Genomic DNA, 15,255 nt, shown 5'->3' on the forward strand with positions numbered 1-15,255 from the left:
TGCCTTGCCCGGGGCTTAACTTCTGCTAAATTAATTATCTTAACGCAACACATGGGGACAGAGCTTGCTTTGATCATGAATAAAAACACCATGCCTTGCACTGAGCGGTGCTGGCTCTTTCCTACCTGGTGAGGTGGGTGCGGAGTAGGGAAGGGTGGTGGTGGGTCCCCACAGGGACAGTGGCAGTGGCTCTGGAGGGGCTGCAGGCTGTTGTGGCCACCCAATGTGTGCCCCCCCAGCACACATCTGAGTCCCTGGTGTGCTGGGGAAGGGCGACTGCCGGCTGCATTACCCCGATGCCCCATGGATGCCCCAGAGCATCCACACGCTGGTGAGGAGGACCGGCCTGTAGGTCTGTCCCCCTGCGCCCCTGGGGACCTCAGGGCTGGTGCAGTGGGTGGCCAGGCTGAGGGGGCACAGGGTTCAGGGATGCCAGTCCCCCCCTCCCGAGCCCCCACTGGCTGCTAGGACCCAGCAGCTGTTCCCGTGGGACCGCCACGAGTGCAGGCAGCGCCCGGGAGTGACAGCTGGTGCCATCCGCAGCTGGCGGGCTGCAGGCAAACACGATGACGAATGGGTGACAGAGCACAGGGAAGGGGGAGCGTGGCCTTGCACAGGGGCTGGCAGCCCCTGTTGTGCTGCACGAGTGGCGGTGGTGAGAAGGACCCTGGAGAAGAAGGGAGCATCACCCACCCCCAGGAGCAAAGGTAAGCTGGGACTCATCCCAGGGTCCCCACAGCTGGAGCAGGGATGGGGCAGGAGGTTCGTGCTCTCCCTTCCCAGGGTGTGCTGGGGCAGGGGGATGGGGTGTCAGCCTGGCACAGGTGCCCACAGGTGCCAGCGTTGGGGTCAGCCTGATGCCAGCCCTGGGGAAGGCAGGGTGCTGTGACCTCATCTTCCTGCTCTGGCATCTTGGAGGGGTTCAGATCACCTCTGGGTTTCTCTGTGGTTTTTCTTAATTTTGGTTCTTCTCCTTCACTCCCTGTTCCCCTCCCCAACAGGCAAAGAGAAGACAACGGCCATGGTTGTGGTGGGTTTTCCCTCTAAGGGATGCAGGAGAAGAGCCCTTGCTGCCCAGGCACCAGATCTGCTGGCCTAGCCCTCGGCGGGGATGGCGAGCCCAACGGGGCTCAACACCACGGACAGCCCAGAGCTGCTCTTTGCCCCTGAACAGTCCATCGCCCAGGAGGTGGTGGGACTCCTCTGCATGGTCTTGCTCACCCTCACCGCCCTGGTGGCCAACACCCTGGTGATGGTCGTCATTCTCAAAACCCCCCTTCTCAGGAAGTTCATCTTTGTTTGCCACCTCTGCGTGGTTGACCTCCTCTCTGCCATTTTCCTCATGCCCCTGGGGATCATCTCCAGCTCTTCCTGCTTCAACAGGGTGATCTATAGCATTGCCGAGTGCAAGGGCATGTTATTCCTGAATGTCTGCTTCATCAGTGCCTCCATCCTCACCATCTCTGTCATCAGCGTGGAGCGGTACTACTACATCGTCCACCCCATGAGGTATGAGGTCAAGATGACCATCAGGCTGGCGGTGGCCGGACTGATCTTCATTTGGGTCAAGTCTGTTCTCATCACTATCTTGGCAGTGGTGAGCTGGCCTCTAGGCAATGGGGCCACCAGCGCCAGCCGCTGCACAGTCTACTGGAGCCCTGGGGCCCACAAGAAGGCTTTTGTGATCATCTTCAGCATAGTTTGCTTTGTTCTGCCCACCATCCTCATCTTTGCTGTCTACTGCAGTGTCTACCGCGTGGCCCGGATGGCATCCCTGCAGCACGTACCCGTGCCTGTACCGGCACAGGCAACTGTACCGAGACACCGATCCGAATCCGTCGCCAGCCAAGTGACCATCATCACCACCAGGAACCTGCCGCTGCCCAGGCTGACCTCAGAGCGCTTTCTGGGAAGCAACAAGGCCATCCTCACCTTGGTCCTCATTGTGGGGCAGTTCTTGTGCTGCTGGATGCCCTTCTTCGCTTTCCACTTGCACTCCTCTGTCACCGCTGGCACAGTGGGTGGTGGGCATGGGGAGATGGTGGTCACCTGGATTGCTTACTCCTCCTTTGCTGTCAATCCCTTCTTCTATGGGCTGCTGAACCGCCAGATCCGGGAAGAGCTGGCCCGGCTCCGGCGTAGCTGTCTCAACCATCCGCTGGGCCAGGAGATCTGTCTTTCCGTCTCAGAGGCTTCTGTCCAGGAAAACTTCCTGCAGTTCCTCCAGAGAGCAACTTGCACACTGGAGATGCACACCAGCTGCATCAGCCCTAGCCCCAGGAACAGGCTGGACCAGACCAAGGTGGGCTACCCTATCCCAGGTCACGTTCCTGAGGAGAGCAGCTGAGGAGCATGAGGCCCTGTCCCACCATGCTGGGAACAGGATGGGGACACATGACCTGCCAGGGACCCACTGGACCTGCTTGGACCCAGCCTCTTGGATGTGGAGAGGTCCTTATTCAAGTTTTGCCTCTGAGGTTATGGTGGAAGATGGTTTCTCTGCAGATCTGGGGAAGCCTCATCTCCCTTCTGCAGGCTGGGACAGGCTCTGGCCCCACCAGCACAGCCCAGTTGCATGGACAGGCTCTCTTTGGGACATGGGATGCCAAGGGGCTCCTACGCAGGGGCAGAGGAGGAGACACCTCCATCTCTGTCACTCCACTGGGACCATTCTTGGCCAGTGGGAAGGAGCAGATGTCCCTTGCACCCTACCCAGGAGCAATGGCCCAGCTAACACCACTAACACCAGTAACACCAAGGTTCTGGGTGCCCTGCTGAGCCTAGATTGGTGATGTGGAGCCCTCCATCCTTGGCTGTGTAACCCAAAACTAACACCTCGGTGAGGAGTCCCTGTCACCCGTGGTACTTACCAGGGGGATGTCACTGCAGGGCTGGCTCTGGCCGTGTCTGGATTTTCCCAGCTGGTGTGGCTGCATGTGATACCCATGGCCATGCCCAGCCATGCCTCCTGTCCCCCCCAGCTGGCAGGGGCTGTCCCCCAGGCGGGGATGCTGGATGGTGGTCCGTGCTGGGCTGTTGATGGCCACAGCTGCCCAGCTGAAGCCCAGCCAGAGGTGCCACATGCCAGCCAAACCGGGCAGCTGGCCAGGGGTGCGCTGGGGTGGACACGGTGGCACAGGGTGGAGGGGAGGGGCGTGCAGCGTGCTCCTGGGCAATGACAGCAAGAGGGGACCTGGGCCTGCTGTTCCTCTTTGTGTCATTCTTCTGCAAGGCTTGGGGACCCTCCCATGGAGTCCCTAGTGCAAGAACAGGGACTGGACCCTGTTGGGGGCTGCTGGAGGGGGACATCACCCCCAGCCCACCCACAAAGGTCCCAGGGATGGTGCTGGCACAGTGCGTAGGAGACGCCCCTGCCCCAGTAATAACTGGGGAGAACTGCCCCATGGCCTCTCAAACTGGCCCATGGCAGGGGTGTCTCTGGGAAAACCCCCAGAGAGACTGGGGCTGAGGGCCAGCACCCCCCTGGACACAGAGACGCTGCTCCAGCCACCACCCCATGTTCCCAGGAGCTGGGGCTGCCCCTGGTTGGGGGGGTGTCTCCACCCAGAGTGGGGGATATTCTTTTTTTCTTGTAAATTTTATCTTTTTATTAAACCATTGATAAGTTACAAAGGAGGAAAAAATATAGACTTATATATACAGCATTTCCAAGCCAGCAGGGACTGGCTCTTGGATGGGGTTGCTTGGAGGCGATTGGGGAGGGCCCCCCCACAGAGCCAGGGGAAGGGGGACCCCCAGAGAGGCCAGGCAGCCCCTCATCTGGTGCGACCCAGCTTTTGGGTGCCAGCCAGAGGGTGGGCAGGGGTGGGACAGCAGGGTGGGCAGCGGGAGGGGCAGGAGGCAGGGGTCCCACACCAGCACAGGGCACTGGGAGAAGGGACCCCGGGCCAGCAGGGACAGCCTCCCCACCCAAAACCAGGGCAAGTGGTCCCCATGCCGGAAAATCGGGGAGGGGGGCACAGCACTGCTGGGCCAGGCAGCTGGCAGCGGAGCAGCCCTTTCCTCCAATGGGCATCACTACTGGGAAAACTCTTCCCTTCCCTGGGGTGGGGGGCAACGGGGTCCACCCCGGACATGGGGCCCCTGACAGGGGCTGGGGGACAGGGTGGGTGGCAGGGAGGTGTCCCTGGCACCAGGTGACACACTGGACCCCTTTGCCCACCCGCTGGTGGGGCTCAGTAGGGTGAGAACTTCTGCCGGTCGGCTTTCTTGGTGCCGTTGGCTGCCGAGATCTTGGTCGTGTAGGTGTTGGTGCCACCATTGGGACCCGGCATGGTGGACGGGGACAGTGCCAGGAAGGACATCGGCTTGAGGCCGATGAAGTTGGAGAGAGAGATGGTGTAGGGGGTGCCAAGCAGGGCCGGGGGGGCTGGAGCGACAGCAGGCATCACTGCGCCGGAGCCCGGAGTGAGGGGCTGGGAGAAGCCCATGCCGAGGTCCATGGAGCCAGGGCCTGGTGGCGCCTGGGAGGTAGATTTGGCTGTCTCTAAGCTGCAGAAGCAAGTGAGAAGGATGGGGTGGTGAGGACCACGGTCACAGAGTGGGTCCCCCACCCCAACCTGCCCATCTTAGGGTGCAGGGACATTGTGTCCCATCCCTTCTGGCACAGGTCTCCATGGGACATCCTCTCGGGAAGGCTAAAAAGCTGGGGCTCAAACCCTGTGGGGTCTTGATTCTAGCACCCACCATCTCAGGACCTCACATCACCATCAGCTCATCCTTCCTGAGGATGCTGGGGTCGAGGTGTCCCCAAAATCTGCATTCAGGTGCTAAGGAGGTGCCACCCCTCACTAGCAGCCAACATGTGTCTCCACCAGGCTGGCACCTACCAGGCTGTGATGAGGTACTGAGCCACAGTGATGCTGACGGGGGACCCTGTGATGGTCACATGCCGCTCACTGGAGCCCTCGGTCTGGTTCCCGATCTTGATGTGGGCGCCTGACATCTGCCGGATCTCACTGATCTTGCTGCCGTGCCGGCCGATGATGCAGCCGATGAGCTGGAGGGACAGGGACTGGGGTGAGCTGGGAGCTGCCAGAGGAGTCTCACCAGGCAGGGAGCTCCCAGGGGCTCACCCAGCCACCCTCTACACCTGGGAGGATTGGGGAAACTGAGGCAGACACCAGGAGGGCAGGGCACTGCTTTCCTTGGGCAGACCTTGCTTTTTGGTCTCACTCAAGCCTCCTCTGGCTGGCATCGCTGGGCTGCCACATCCCAAGACTTTTCCTTGGTGTTGGCCAAACCCTTTCTCCCTCCTGTGCCTCAGTTTCCCTTTTCTTCCAGCTGCTTCTGCCCCAGCATCCCCTCCTGCTCCTGAACTCTGACGGCTGAGGCAGAGCTTCCCCTGTGTGGGGCAGTGGGTGCTGGCCCATGCAAAGTGGCTGTGGGGTTGAACATTTGGGTGGGGGCAAGCTGTTGTCTCCTTCGCCAACCTCGGGACCCACACGTACGTCATTGGGCACCAGGAACTCCTGGGAGCTGCTCTGGGAGCTGGTGTCCAGGCCTGGAGGGAGAGACAGGGATGTTAGCAGGGGGGTGGTGGGTCTGCAGTAGCTCTGTGCCCCCACTCCATGCGCATGCTGGGACAGCCAGTGGCCCTGGGGACAAACCTGAAGGATCTCTGGGGAGAGGCAGGGAGGACGGGACATAGGCATCGGTCATAATTTGGTGCCAGTGCTCCCCAATGCAGGGTTGGGGGGCTCTGGTGGGTGCAGGGACCCCAGGAAATCCAGGACAGGGTTGTTTTGGGAGGCAGGTAGCCATGCTGGAGGGGGCTCGGATGGGAGAAGGTGCAGGGAGTGGGGACGCCCTCATCAGTGCCAGGTGGCTGGGTGGGTCAGGAGGGGCATCCCACACCTCCAGCCCTGGGGGGCACGGAAGATGCTCACCTGGCACCATGGAGGGTGCGTGGCCCAGGGAGGTGAAGGGAAGCATGTGCCCTGACAGCTGCTGCAGCTTCGTCATCTGCCCGGGCAGCAGGAGGAGGAGGAAGGAGGTGTTAGGGGTGATGGCAGAGGGTCCCCTGTCCCCTGCTGGGGCTGGACACTGGCACCCAGTGCCTCCCAGGCCAGGCATCCCCAGCAGCCCTTGTCCCAGCGGGCACAGCCCCGGTGCCCACGGGAGCAGCGCTGGGCGGCCACAGGGACAGACTCACCTCTGCGGGAGAGACCCCACTGTACTGGCCCTGCATGGGGAAGCCCTGGAGGGGGAAGGAAGGTGGATCAGCAGGGGGCTAGGTGGGGATCCCTCCCTCAGGCCACCCCTCTGGGGCAGGGAGGCCACCCTGAGCCCACTGGAGTCGGCTCTCGCTGGCAGAGGCTGGCCCCCCTGGCCACCCCATGTCCCGCAGGGGGCTGTGGCCCCTTACCTGGTTGGCAGAGAGCAGGATGGTGCCCAGGGAGAGGCCAGGGTGGTAGGGGATGGTGGCCCCCTTCGGAGGCGACTGGAGAGGGAGGGAAGGAGGTGGAGGGGATGAAAGATGATGTCAAATGCCCTTGCAGCCCCCCCCTACTCCCAACAATTTGGGCAGGGCCCCCAGCACCACCTAGGCAGGGTGCTCTTAGGGGCTTCAGCATGGGGGGACTTTGGTGCCTGGGTCCAGGTGGGCATGGGAGGCCCAGAGAGTGGGAGGGGAGCCAGTACATGCCCCCCAGGCCTGAGCAGGGGGCTTGGTGGGTACCTCCAGGATGACAGCGCAGATCTGCCTCACACAGTGGATGATGGTGTCCGGCACCCCTGAGACGGTGACAGCCCGTTCGGTGGAGTTGGGCAGCAGGTCACCAGCCACCTGCACCTGTGCCCCTGTGCTCTGGGGGGGCAAAGGCAGATTCTGGGGTCCCTCAGCCACTCCCCCCTGGGGCTGAGCACCTCACACCTCCCATCTCCTCCTGGACTCCCAGGGACCTTTACAGAATGCGCAGGGTGATGCTCCACTCCTGCATCACCTGCATCACCTCCCACAGCTCCCACGGGACTGCAGCAGCCCCCATGCCGGGGCCTCCATACCCTCCAGGGGAAAAGGGGAGCTGACACCCAGAGCACCCTCAGCCTCACCTCCCGGATCTCCCGGATCTTAGCTCCTGCCTTGCCGATGAGTGAGCCACACTGGCTGGCTGGGATGACGAGGCGCAGCGTCACTGGCGATCTGCCCACTGCTGCCCCATCGCTCCCTGCTCCCAGGTCCTGCAAGGTACCAGGGGGAAATGTGGCATTGGACCCCTGTGAGGCCCACCGGTGTGGGGTGAACACTCCTGGCTCAGCGGGCACCCAGCAGGGGTGTTGTGGGGCTGCCTACCTCCTCCAGCTTGAAGGCGATCATGGAGACAGCACGGAAGACGGCGTCAGTGGAGCCGGTGATGGTGGTGATGCGCTCGGGGCAGGACCCCTCTGAGATGGTGATGCGTGCGCTGCTCTGGGGACAGTGTCACACTCCGTCAGGGGTGCTGTGGGACCTGAGCTCAATGTCCCCCCCACCCAGGGAAGGACTCACCAGGGGTGGTCTTGATGCCTGCAGACCTGGGCTGTCCCCCTCCCACCTGCCCCAGGCAGCCTTCCCCGGGGTGCAGTCATAGCTCCCCGGGGGCCACCAGCGAATGAGGGGGGCCAGGGTTGGGCATGTGGGAGCCACCAGCTGCTGGCAGGACAGGTAGCAGGTTCTGGCAACCCCCCAGCATGCCCTTACCTGCTCTCGTATCCTCTTAACCGTCTCTCCTTTCTGCAGGGAGAGGAACATGGTGGGTAGTCAGGTCCAGGGGAGCCTGGACCCAGTGTTGCCCTGGACCCCAAATCTTACCTTCCCGATGATGCTGCCGATCTCCTGCAAAGGCAGAGACGAGGGTGGCCCCCTCAGCAGGCAGCTCCCTGCCTGCTACATCCCTCCTCTGCCCACAGCCTGGCAGATGGGCAATCCCTGCCCTGTGGCCACTGGGACATTGGGTGGCTTGCTGGTGACACTGGGGCATGGGAACAGTCCCTCCCTGGCTTAGGACAGGGGAAGAAATACTGCTGGGAATGCTTTTACTGGAAGGATTGGGAGCAGGGGAGGAAAACAGGGTGTGGCCCCCCACCCTGGACATTGCCGACCCCCCGAGCAGCGCCAAGCCCCCCCGCTGTTACCTTGCCGTGCATGAGCATACGGAGGGTCAGGGTGATGCTGAGCTCCGTGTCCTCGGGGCTGCCGCCCACACTGCTGGCTCTGTCCGGCGATGCCATGGCGGGAGGGCAAGCTGAGCCTGTGGGACACAGCAGTTTCCAGAAAGGGAGGAGGACCCAGCTAACCCCCCCCCAAAATCTGCAGCCTGAAAAGCATCATGGCTGGGAAGAGGGGAAACTGAGGCAAGGGCAGTATGCCATCCTCCAGTGGAGGAGGATTGTACAGCCCTGTGGTGCCCAGGGCCCCAGGCTGTGCAAGCCTTCCTCTTCCTCCTCCTCCCCCCTTCCCAAGCGCAAAGCCCCAGGGGAAACTGAGGCAATCTCCCTGATGGGGACCATCAGCCCAACGTGAACCATGGCATGATGCCCAATGCATGATGCTGCTGCACTCTGTCCCCCCCTGAGCACCTCAGGGCCCCCCTCAGACTCTGAGCCAGGGGGAAGGGGGTGGCCAGGACCCCATGGTGCCAGCGTGGGGCTGGGAGGAGGACAATCGCCATGTGTTTGGGCACGGGTGGGCGGCTGCGGCACCGCTGGCTCCCAGCGAGCTGGGTGATGCCAAGCGGCTTTGAAACAAAGCACCCGTGTTGGGGCTGGGGCCCGTGCCTGCGGGCATGGCGGGGCGGGGGCAGTTATTTTAGGTGCTGGCAGGACTCACCACCGCTACAGCACATCTCCTGCATCAGGGTAATGGAGCGGGGTGGGGGGGGGCAGGTTGGTCATCTGTGCACCCCCAAATGCTACAGCTTGCACGCCCGGGGTGGTTTGGACACCCCCTTTCCCTCTTTCCCCCCCTCCCCAAGTTACTGGGGGCTGGAAAACGGAGGAAAGGCTGCAGAAGAGGGAGTATTCCAGTTTCTGATGGAGGGGATAATGAAATGGGAAGGGGGGCGTGGTACCCCCCTGTAACCCCCCTCCCCGCAGCCTCCGGAGCCGCGCGTGGTGCCGGCAGGGACGGGCAGCCTGCCCGGGCCGCGGACCCCCCGGGGATGAACGGCAGCGGGGACCTGCCGGGGACAAAAGATGCCACCGGGGGAGAGAAGGACGAGGCTGGCAGTGGGGTGGGGGGAGGCGGCAGGGCACGGGTGTCCCCCCACTGCCACAGGCGATGTGGGGGTCCGCGGGCAGGGGGGTGCCCTACTCCAGGTGAGCCAGGCTGGTAGAGACACCAGAGGCCCCGGTGATGGGCACAGGCCACCTGCCCTGTCCCCGTCCCGTGGCTGGCATCGGGACAGCCACGAAACCGGGCACCGCCCGTCCTTCGGGCACCTTCGGGTGGCAAAGGGACGTGACGGGGGGGACAGGAGGAAGCCCCCACCCCGTCCCAGAGGGAACCTCTCTCCGCTCGCCCTCCCGGCCGCATGTCCCCGAGCCCCCCGGGAAGGGGGCTGGCGGGTACCTTTCCGTGCGCCTCGTCCCTCCGCCGCCGGCCACCCCGCTCAGTGCCACATTGTCCCCGGCGGCGCCCAGTGACACCCGGGGCAGGAACAATGAGCCGCTTGACAGGCCAGGGCCAGGCTGGCAGCCCCGGCCCCCACCCCGGTCCACGCCGGGGCCCCCCTCGCTCTTCCCCTCTCCCACATCCCTCCCTCCGGGATCCTATTACAGCGGATAAGAGACACTAAAAGGAACAATGCACCCTGGGTAAGGCCATCTGCCACCGCTGGGGACATTCCTGTCCCCCCCTGCCCCCCCCTTTGGCTCACACATCGCCCCTCTTTGTAATTGCGGTTTTTTTTCCTGGAAGCCGATCAGCTGGCAGGGCTCGAGGGCTCAAGGACACCGGAGCGGGCAGGGACGGGGCGGCTGGCACCCCAGGGCCCGCCGGCACCCAGGGGTGCTGCTAGGGGGAGAGCACCTGGGGGGTGGGGGGAGGGCAGAGGCACCCCTGTATGGAGGGGCCGGGACTGCAACAGGGCTTCAACACCTGCTAAATTGGGTGAGGGGCAAGGGATGCTCAATCAGGGGACCTGCCAGGGCCAGACAGGGGACCTGCCAGGGCAGGGGCCGGCTCCTGCACCCCTGGAACTGCCCCGTGCCCCCACACGGGCATCCTGTGCCCACAGACAAGTGCCCCCCCCCGCCTTGCTACCTCCCCCACTAAATCCTCCTGGGCCCTGGCGTAAGCAGCTAAAGCCCAGGCAGGCTTGGGGAAGGGGGGGTGTCAGGGGGGCACCCCGCTGCCAGCTCCATCTGTGCCCCCAAGTGCCCAGCACAGCAGCACTGAGGAGGAGGAGGGGAGGTGGTGGGCAGGGGGCTTGTCCCCCTGTCTGTCCAGACAGACATCTGTCAGGCCTCCCTGCCTGCACCCCCCATCTGTTCATACCAGCCACTCATTCAGTAAATCCCCCTCCCGCCTTCCCGGGGCACTGGGCTGCTGCTGCCGTGGTCAGCATCCTACCGGGGCTGGCAGGTCCCCTTTAAGCCCCTGTGGATTACGCTGGGCTTGGGTGCCAGCCAGGAGGGGTGGGAGGAGGAAGAGAAGGATGAAGAGGAGGCTCGCAGGCCAGGGACACAGGTGTCACCACCCCGGGAGACCTACCTGTGCCCAAACACAGTCCTGGGGCTCCCTGGGCACTGAGTCTCTCAGGGGTCCTGCCAGAAGTGATGGGTGTGTTCCACCAGCCTCGCAGCCAGCACTCGCCCACCCACAGGGCAGCACTCCCCAAATGTCCCATCCCTTGGTGGTTGCACCTCCTCTGCTGTCACCCCCCCAAACTTGCATGGGATGGCAGCCACGGAGGAGGTGGGAATCAGGGAAGGAGGCAGGAAGGACGGAAAGAAGCAGGAGGAAGGTGGCAGGAAAGTGGTGGCAGCGCTTGCAGTTTTATTTGGTCCTAAGGGAGGCTGGGTGGGGACACCAGGCGAGCAGCTGGGTTGGCACAAGGGTGTGTGCACAGATGGACCTGGGGGTGAGCTGGCCACATCCCCCTGTCCTGTTGGCCCCTCCACATGTCCCATCCTGCTCACTCCAGCTGCTGCAGGAAGGCCAGGAGCTCGTGGTGCCACTCGTTGGGCTTGTCCAGGTAGCAGGCGTGTCCGGCGTCCTGCAGCACCAGCACCTGGTGCTCGGGAAGGTGCCGCAGGTTGCTCAGGCTTGCCTGCCCCAGCTCTGTGTCCTGGTCCCCATATACAATCAGCGTGGGTGTCTGGAGAGGGGGAACAAACTCTGAGCCTGCCAACGGCACCCAGGCACCTGCTCCTCCTGGTGGGGGACACCTTGGGACCAGGATATGGAAGGAGGACACTTGCCCTTCTCCCCCACCCACCATGACAAAGGGAAACTGAGGCTCAGACTCCTGGGTCTCCTACTGCCCCCTTTCCCTCCTGTTACCCCACGGTCATGTTCCTTCACCGTCATGTTTCCCTTTTCCAGTGGCAATGGGTTTTCTGGCCTGTTTGGCCTTTCCCCTGCTCAACCATGGTGCCAGGGTACCCTTCTCACTGCCCCCTCCCTGTTCCCTGACCTCCCTCAATGTCCCTCCAGGCCATACTTTGATTTGGGTGTACTGCTCCGCTGTGAATTTCTCGGTGCAGATGGGTGCCACGGGCACATACGCCTTGAGCAGCTGGTTGTGCTGGAAGAGGAAGGGCAGGGAGTACATGCCGCTGAGAGATGGGCTGATCACCACAGCTGGACCCAGGCACAGAGCCTCCAAAACAGCTTTCAGGAAAGCTCCTGGTGCCAGCTGGCCCACGGGCGCCGGGGCCACAGCATCCTTCGAGCGCCCCAGCCCTGAGCCATGGGAGACAGAAGTTGCCCTGTCATGTTCCCTGCCTCCTCGTGACCGGGAGAAGCCAGCACAGCAGGATGCCAGGGTCGCAACCCTAGCATCACAAACCCAAGTCGCTGTGTTGGCTCCCCCATGGCCACCACCTCGCTCCGGGGCTGTGCTCTTCACCACATCTTACCCGGCAGGTCAATAGCCACAGCTCGGTAGCCGTTTTCAGCCAGCGTGGCGAGTGTCCGCAGCTGCAGCCAGGTGTCGGAGGAGAAGCGGATGCCGTGCAGGAGCAGGACGCTCAGCTTTGGTGCCCGCTGGGCCGGCTCGGCTCGGCGGTAGAACAGGGTTTGGCCTTCCACCGTGACGGTGCTCCCGGTGAGCTGCGGGGCGGCCATGCCCGGGGGTCGGGCCGGTGCCGGCCGCCTCTCGCCGCCCGCTCCGTGCCGCGCCGGGGGAGCGGGGCGCCGCGTCCCGGCTCCGAAGGCCGGTGGGGCGGGGAGAGGGGAAGCAGCTGCTCGTTTCCTGGCCGCAAGGTCCCTCCTCCTTTCCCCGTCGGCCGAGATACTCGGGGGTTACAAGTTTCCGACGCGCCTACCGCACAGAACGCGGAACATGGGTTTTCATGCATTGTCCGTTCATTATATCTTACTCTAGGCATCCCAGAACGGAGAAGTTAATATGTATAAGGCAATTAAGCATGCGCATTAGAATCAAAAGTCAAATTGTGGTTTATGCAAAGCAGGGGTCTCTCTTCTAATACTTCTAGTTAGCTGATTGGTCAATACTTAACTTTCTCTTCTTATCATAAGCCCGCACATTTTTGCAAAGATAGGCTTGCTGCACCACTTGCACCACATTTTCGTAAAGATGTGATAGTCGTCTGTTTCAGAACCGAGCCCCGCCGAGCTCTACCCGAGAGCTAGCCGAGCCGAGCCGAGCGTTGCCGAGCCGAGCCGAGCCCTACCCGAGAGCCAGCCGAGCCATAGCCGAGCTCAGCCGAGCGTTTGCCGAGCCGAGTCCTACCCGAGAGCTAGCCGAGCCACAGCCGAGCTCAGCCGAGCGCTTGCCGAGCCGACCCGAGCTGAGCCGAGAGCTCCAGCCGAGCCCTAGCCGAGCCAACCGAGCTCTGCCGAGTGTCCCCGAGCGCTGCCGAGTCGAGCCGAGCCCTCGCCTCTCCCCGCTGAACTCTGCCGAGCCTGGCCAAGGCCCAGCCGGGCCCTGCCAAACCGGAGCTCCGCTCCCGGCACCGTCCGTTCTCTCCCGAGGCCTCGGCCCGGTGAGGCCCTGCCGACCGGTCGGTGCGGCGGGCAGGCCCCCGGCTGCCAGCCCTCGGGGCCTGCAGCGCTGCGGCCTCCCGCCAGGCGGAGCCTGGGCCGCCGCTGCGGCGCCGTGCGGGCCGGGGGCGCCGCATGTCCCGGCTGGAGCTGAGGGGCGGCGGGGCCGGCGGCCGGAGCCGGCGGGAGCTCGGGAGCCCGCGGCCGAGCGGGGCTGGCAGCACCGGGTGCGGGGGTCGCAGGCCGGAGCTGAGGAGAGCACCGTGATCTGGGGCTTGCCCCCCCAGCAGTGGGTTTGGGGCTGCCAGCCCCCTTGCTGCCATTTTCCTTCTCCGGGGGGAGTGGAAATGCCGCTTGCCCGCAGTCGCCTGGGGCTCTTGCTCCTCGGGGCACTGCTCACCCTCATCCTCTACCTCCTGCTCCCGGCTGCCCAGCATGGGCAGCGCTTGGCAGGTGCCCAGCCTGCCGAGGGGAAGCGGGGCCAGCGGGTGACCAACATCACCATACGGACAGGAATGGCTGCGGGAGAGCCCCCCATCTTCTACAGGGAGGCTTCCGCAGGGCCCCAGGCCGGCAGCACCGCCAGCCTTGGGAGGTGGGTCAGCCCTCTGGCTCCCAGGGTGGAGGGAGGTGGGGGGTGACAGTCCCTGGGGGCCTGGCCCCGCCAGCCGTCGTGGCTGCTGGACATCTGCAGCAGTGGCATGTTCCCTGACCCCTTTCCTGCCTGTCTTCCCTACTGCAGGCCTGATGTCCTGTTCCTGCACGGCCAGGCGTTCACCTCCAAGACCTGGGAGGCCTTGGGCACACTGGCACTGCTCGCCGGAGAAGGCTACCGTGCAGTCGCAATAGATCTGCCCGGTAGGACTATGACACTGTGCTTAAGTTGATCCTTTTGGGGAGCTCTGGTCCCCCATCTGCTGGTGCTAGGAGCTAGCAGTGGTGCCTGGGGCAGTGTGCCTGGGATTTGGCTTTCCCCTGGGGTGTTGACCTCCATGGCCACCCTTTTGGCTGGGGCCGGCTCGGTCCAGCTGGCACGTGGCTGCTGCTGGGGCTTAATCAAGTGCCTACTTTTGCCAAGCTGGCTGAGCCTTGTGAGGAGAGAGCATTGCAGGGTGCGCAAGCCCCCTCACCCCATGTCACTGTGTGCCCTCTGCCCTGTGCCAGGCCATGGGGATTCACCTCCAGCGGAGACAGTGGCCACAGAGCAGGGCCGGGTGGCCTTTCTGGACCATGTTCTCCAGGAGCTGGGCATGCGGAGGCCCATTCTCATCAGCCCCTCCATGAGTGGCCGCTTCGCTCTGCCCTTCCTCCTGGCGTGGGGTGACCGGCTGGCCGGCTTCGTGCCCGTGGCGCCCGTGGGCACCAAGGACTACACTGCTGAGCAGTACCGACGTGTCCAGGTGAGGTGGGTCATTGGGCTCCTGAGGGGTCCCTGGGCACTGGTGAGCCTTGTGGGCCAGCACCCAGGGTACTCGGTAGCATGGAAGGCAGGGTGGCATGGAGGGCAGCCTTGTTTTGGAGTGAGTGAGGGGGATTTATGGCTCCCGTAGCTGATAAGGAGGCTTTACGGCCCCCTGTGGTGGTGGATGGAGATGGTCACAGCCCAGGAGAAGCGTGGTGACCATTTCCCTATCTGATAACTGCTCTGATTTTCTCTCTTCCCTTACCAAGACGCCCACCCTGATCCTCTACGGTGACCGTGACACAAGCCTGGGTCCCCAGGCCCTGCAGAACCTCCGGCACCTCCCCGGGCACCGTGTGGCTGTGGTGCCTGATGCTGGCCACGCCTGCTACCTGGACAAGCCGGAGAACTTTCACCAGGCCCTGCTGGGCTTCCTGCGCCAGCTGAAGTGAGCACTGCCTCGTCCCCTGCCGAGCAGAGGATGGGGGCCCAGGGCATCCTGAGGGACTGGGAGGCACAGGTGGCTGGCGTGAGGGGTGCCATTCTCTTTTGGGGTGGCAGAGGGTGGGGACCGAGTGTGTTCCTTGCTGGTGGGACAGAGTGTTGTCTGTCACGAGGCCAATAAACTGATGCTGCTCTGGTTTCTGCGTGTTTTCCCAAGCGCCACGGGGCCCCCCACGGC

General features: G+C 63.6%; 4 protein-coding genes across 4 annotated transcripts; 2 read left to right on the plus strand and 2 right to left on the minus strand.

Moving 5' to 3' along the window:
• Window positions 1–1,050: 1,050 nt before the first annotated feature.
• LOC135993222 (probable G-protein coupled receptor) lies at window positions 1,051–2,347 on the plus strand. The gene is given in 2 exon segments (XM_065642899.1): window positions 1,051–1,101; window positions 1,103–2,347. Coding segments are annotated over 2 exon segments (1,296 nt in total).
• Window positions 2,348–3,608: 1,261 nt separating this feature from the next.
• PCBP4 (poly(rC) binding protein 4) lies at window positions 3,609–9,662 on the minus strand. Its single transcript, XM_065642649.1, has 13 exons — window positions 9,572–9,662; window positions 8,137–8,252; window positions 7,814–7,837; window positions 7,703–7,735; window positions 7,316–7,432; window positions 7,075–7,203; window positions 6,701–6,829; window positions 6,389–6,463; window positions 6,176–6,220; window positions 5,910–5,985; window positions 5,472–5,524; window positions 4,851–5,020; window positions 3,609–4,512 (listed from the first exon to the last, which is right to left on the minus strand). Exons 2-13 carry the CDS (start codon window positions 8,230–8,232, stop codon window positions 4,197–4,199), a joined length of 1,263 nt encoding a protein of 420 aa, XP_065498721.1. The 5' UTR covers window positions 8,233–8,252; window positions 9,572–9,662; the 3' UTR covers window positions 3,609–4,196.
• Window positions 9,663–10,982: 1,320 nt separating this feature from the next.
• Window positions 10,983–13,007, minus strand: LOC135993160 (putative protein-lysine deacylase ABHD14B). The gene is made up of 4 exons (XM_065642819.1): window positions 12,921–13,007; window positions 12,085–12,488; window positions 11,667–11,908; window positions 10,983–11,321 (listed from the first exon to the last, which is right to left on the minus strand). The coding sequence occupies exons 2-4, from the start codon at window positions 12,290–12,292 to the stop codon at window positions 11,139–11,141; spliced, it is 633 nt and encodes a 210-aa protein (XP_065498891.1). The 5' UTR covers window positions 12,293–12,488; window positions 12,921–13,007; the 3' UTR covers window positions 10,983–11,138.
• Window positions 13,008–13,385: 378 nt separating this feature from the next.
• LOC135993159 (protein ABHD14A-like) lies at window positions 13,386–15,199 on the plus strand. Its single transcript, XM_065642818.1, has 4 exons — window positions 13,386–13,766; window positions 13,914–14,029; window positions 14,336–14,571; window positions 14,843–15,199. The coding sequence occupies exons 1-4, from the start codon at window positions 13,519–13,521 to the stop codon at window positions 15,023–15,025; spliced, it is 783 nt and encodes a 260-aa protein (XP_065498890.1). The 5' UTR covers window positions 13,386–13,518; the 3' UTR covers window positions 15,026–15,199.
• The last annotated feature ends 56 nt before the right edge of the window (window positions 15,200–15,255 follow it).

This window comes from Caloenas nicobarica, chromosome 11 (genome assembly GCF_036013445.1).
Source record: "Caloenas nicobarica isolate bCalNic1 chromosome 11, bCalNic1.hap1, whole genome shotgun sequence".
Taxonomy (NCBI): domain Eukaryota; kingdom Metazoa; phylum Chordata; class Aves; order Columbiformes; family Columbidae; genus Caloenas; species Caloenas nicobarica.

Coding starts and splice junctions, on each gene's coding strand:
- PCBP4 (XM_065642649.1), bottom strand. CDS start 8,232: ATGGCATCGCCGGACAGAGCCAGCAGTGTGGGCGGCAGCCCCGAGGAC. Junction 6,464..6,700: donor TCTGCGCTGTCATCCTGGAG/GTACCCACCAAG, acceptor CTCCCTCTCCAG/TCGCCTCCGAAGGGGGCCAC. Junction 6,221..6,388: donor TCCTGCTCTCTGCCAACCAG/GTAAGGGGCCAC, acceptor TTCCCCCTCCAG/GGCTTCCCCATGCAGGGCCA.
- LOC135993160 (XM_065642819.1), bottom strand. CDS start 12,292: ATGGCCGCCCCGCAGCTCACCGGGAGCACCGTCACGGTGGAAGGCCAA. Junction 11,909..12,084: donor TGTGGCTATTGACCTGCCGG/GTAAGATGTGGT, acceptor CCCATGGCTCAG/GGCTGGGGCGCTCGAAGGAT. Junction 11,322..11,666: donor AGCAGTACACCCAAATCAAA/GTATGGCCTGGA, acceptor CCCCCTCTCCAG/ACACCCACGCTGATTGTATA.
- LOC135993159 (XM_065642818.1), top strand. CDS start 13,519: ATGCCGCTTGCCCGCAGTCGCCTGGGGCTCTTGCTCCTCGGGGCACTG. Junction 13,767..13,913: donor AGCACCGCCAGCCTTGGGAG/GTGGGTCAGCCC, acceptor TCCCTACTGCAG/GCCTGATGTCCTGTTCCTGC. Junction 14,572..14,842: donor AGCAGTACCGACGTGTCCAG/GTGAGGTGGGTC, acceptor TCCCTTACCAAG/ACGCCCACCCTGATCCTCTA.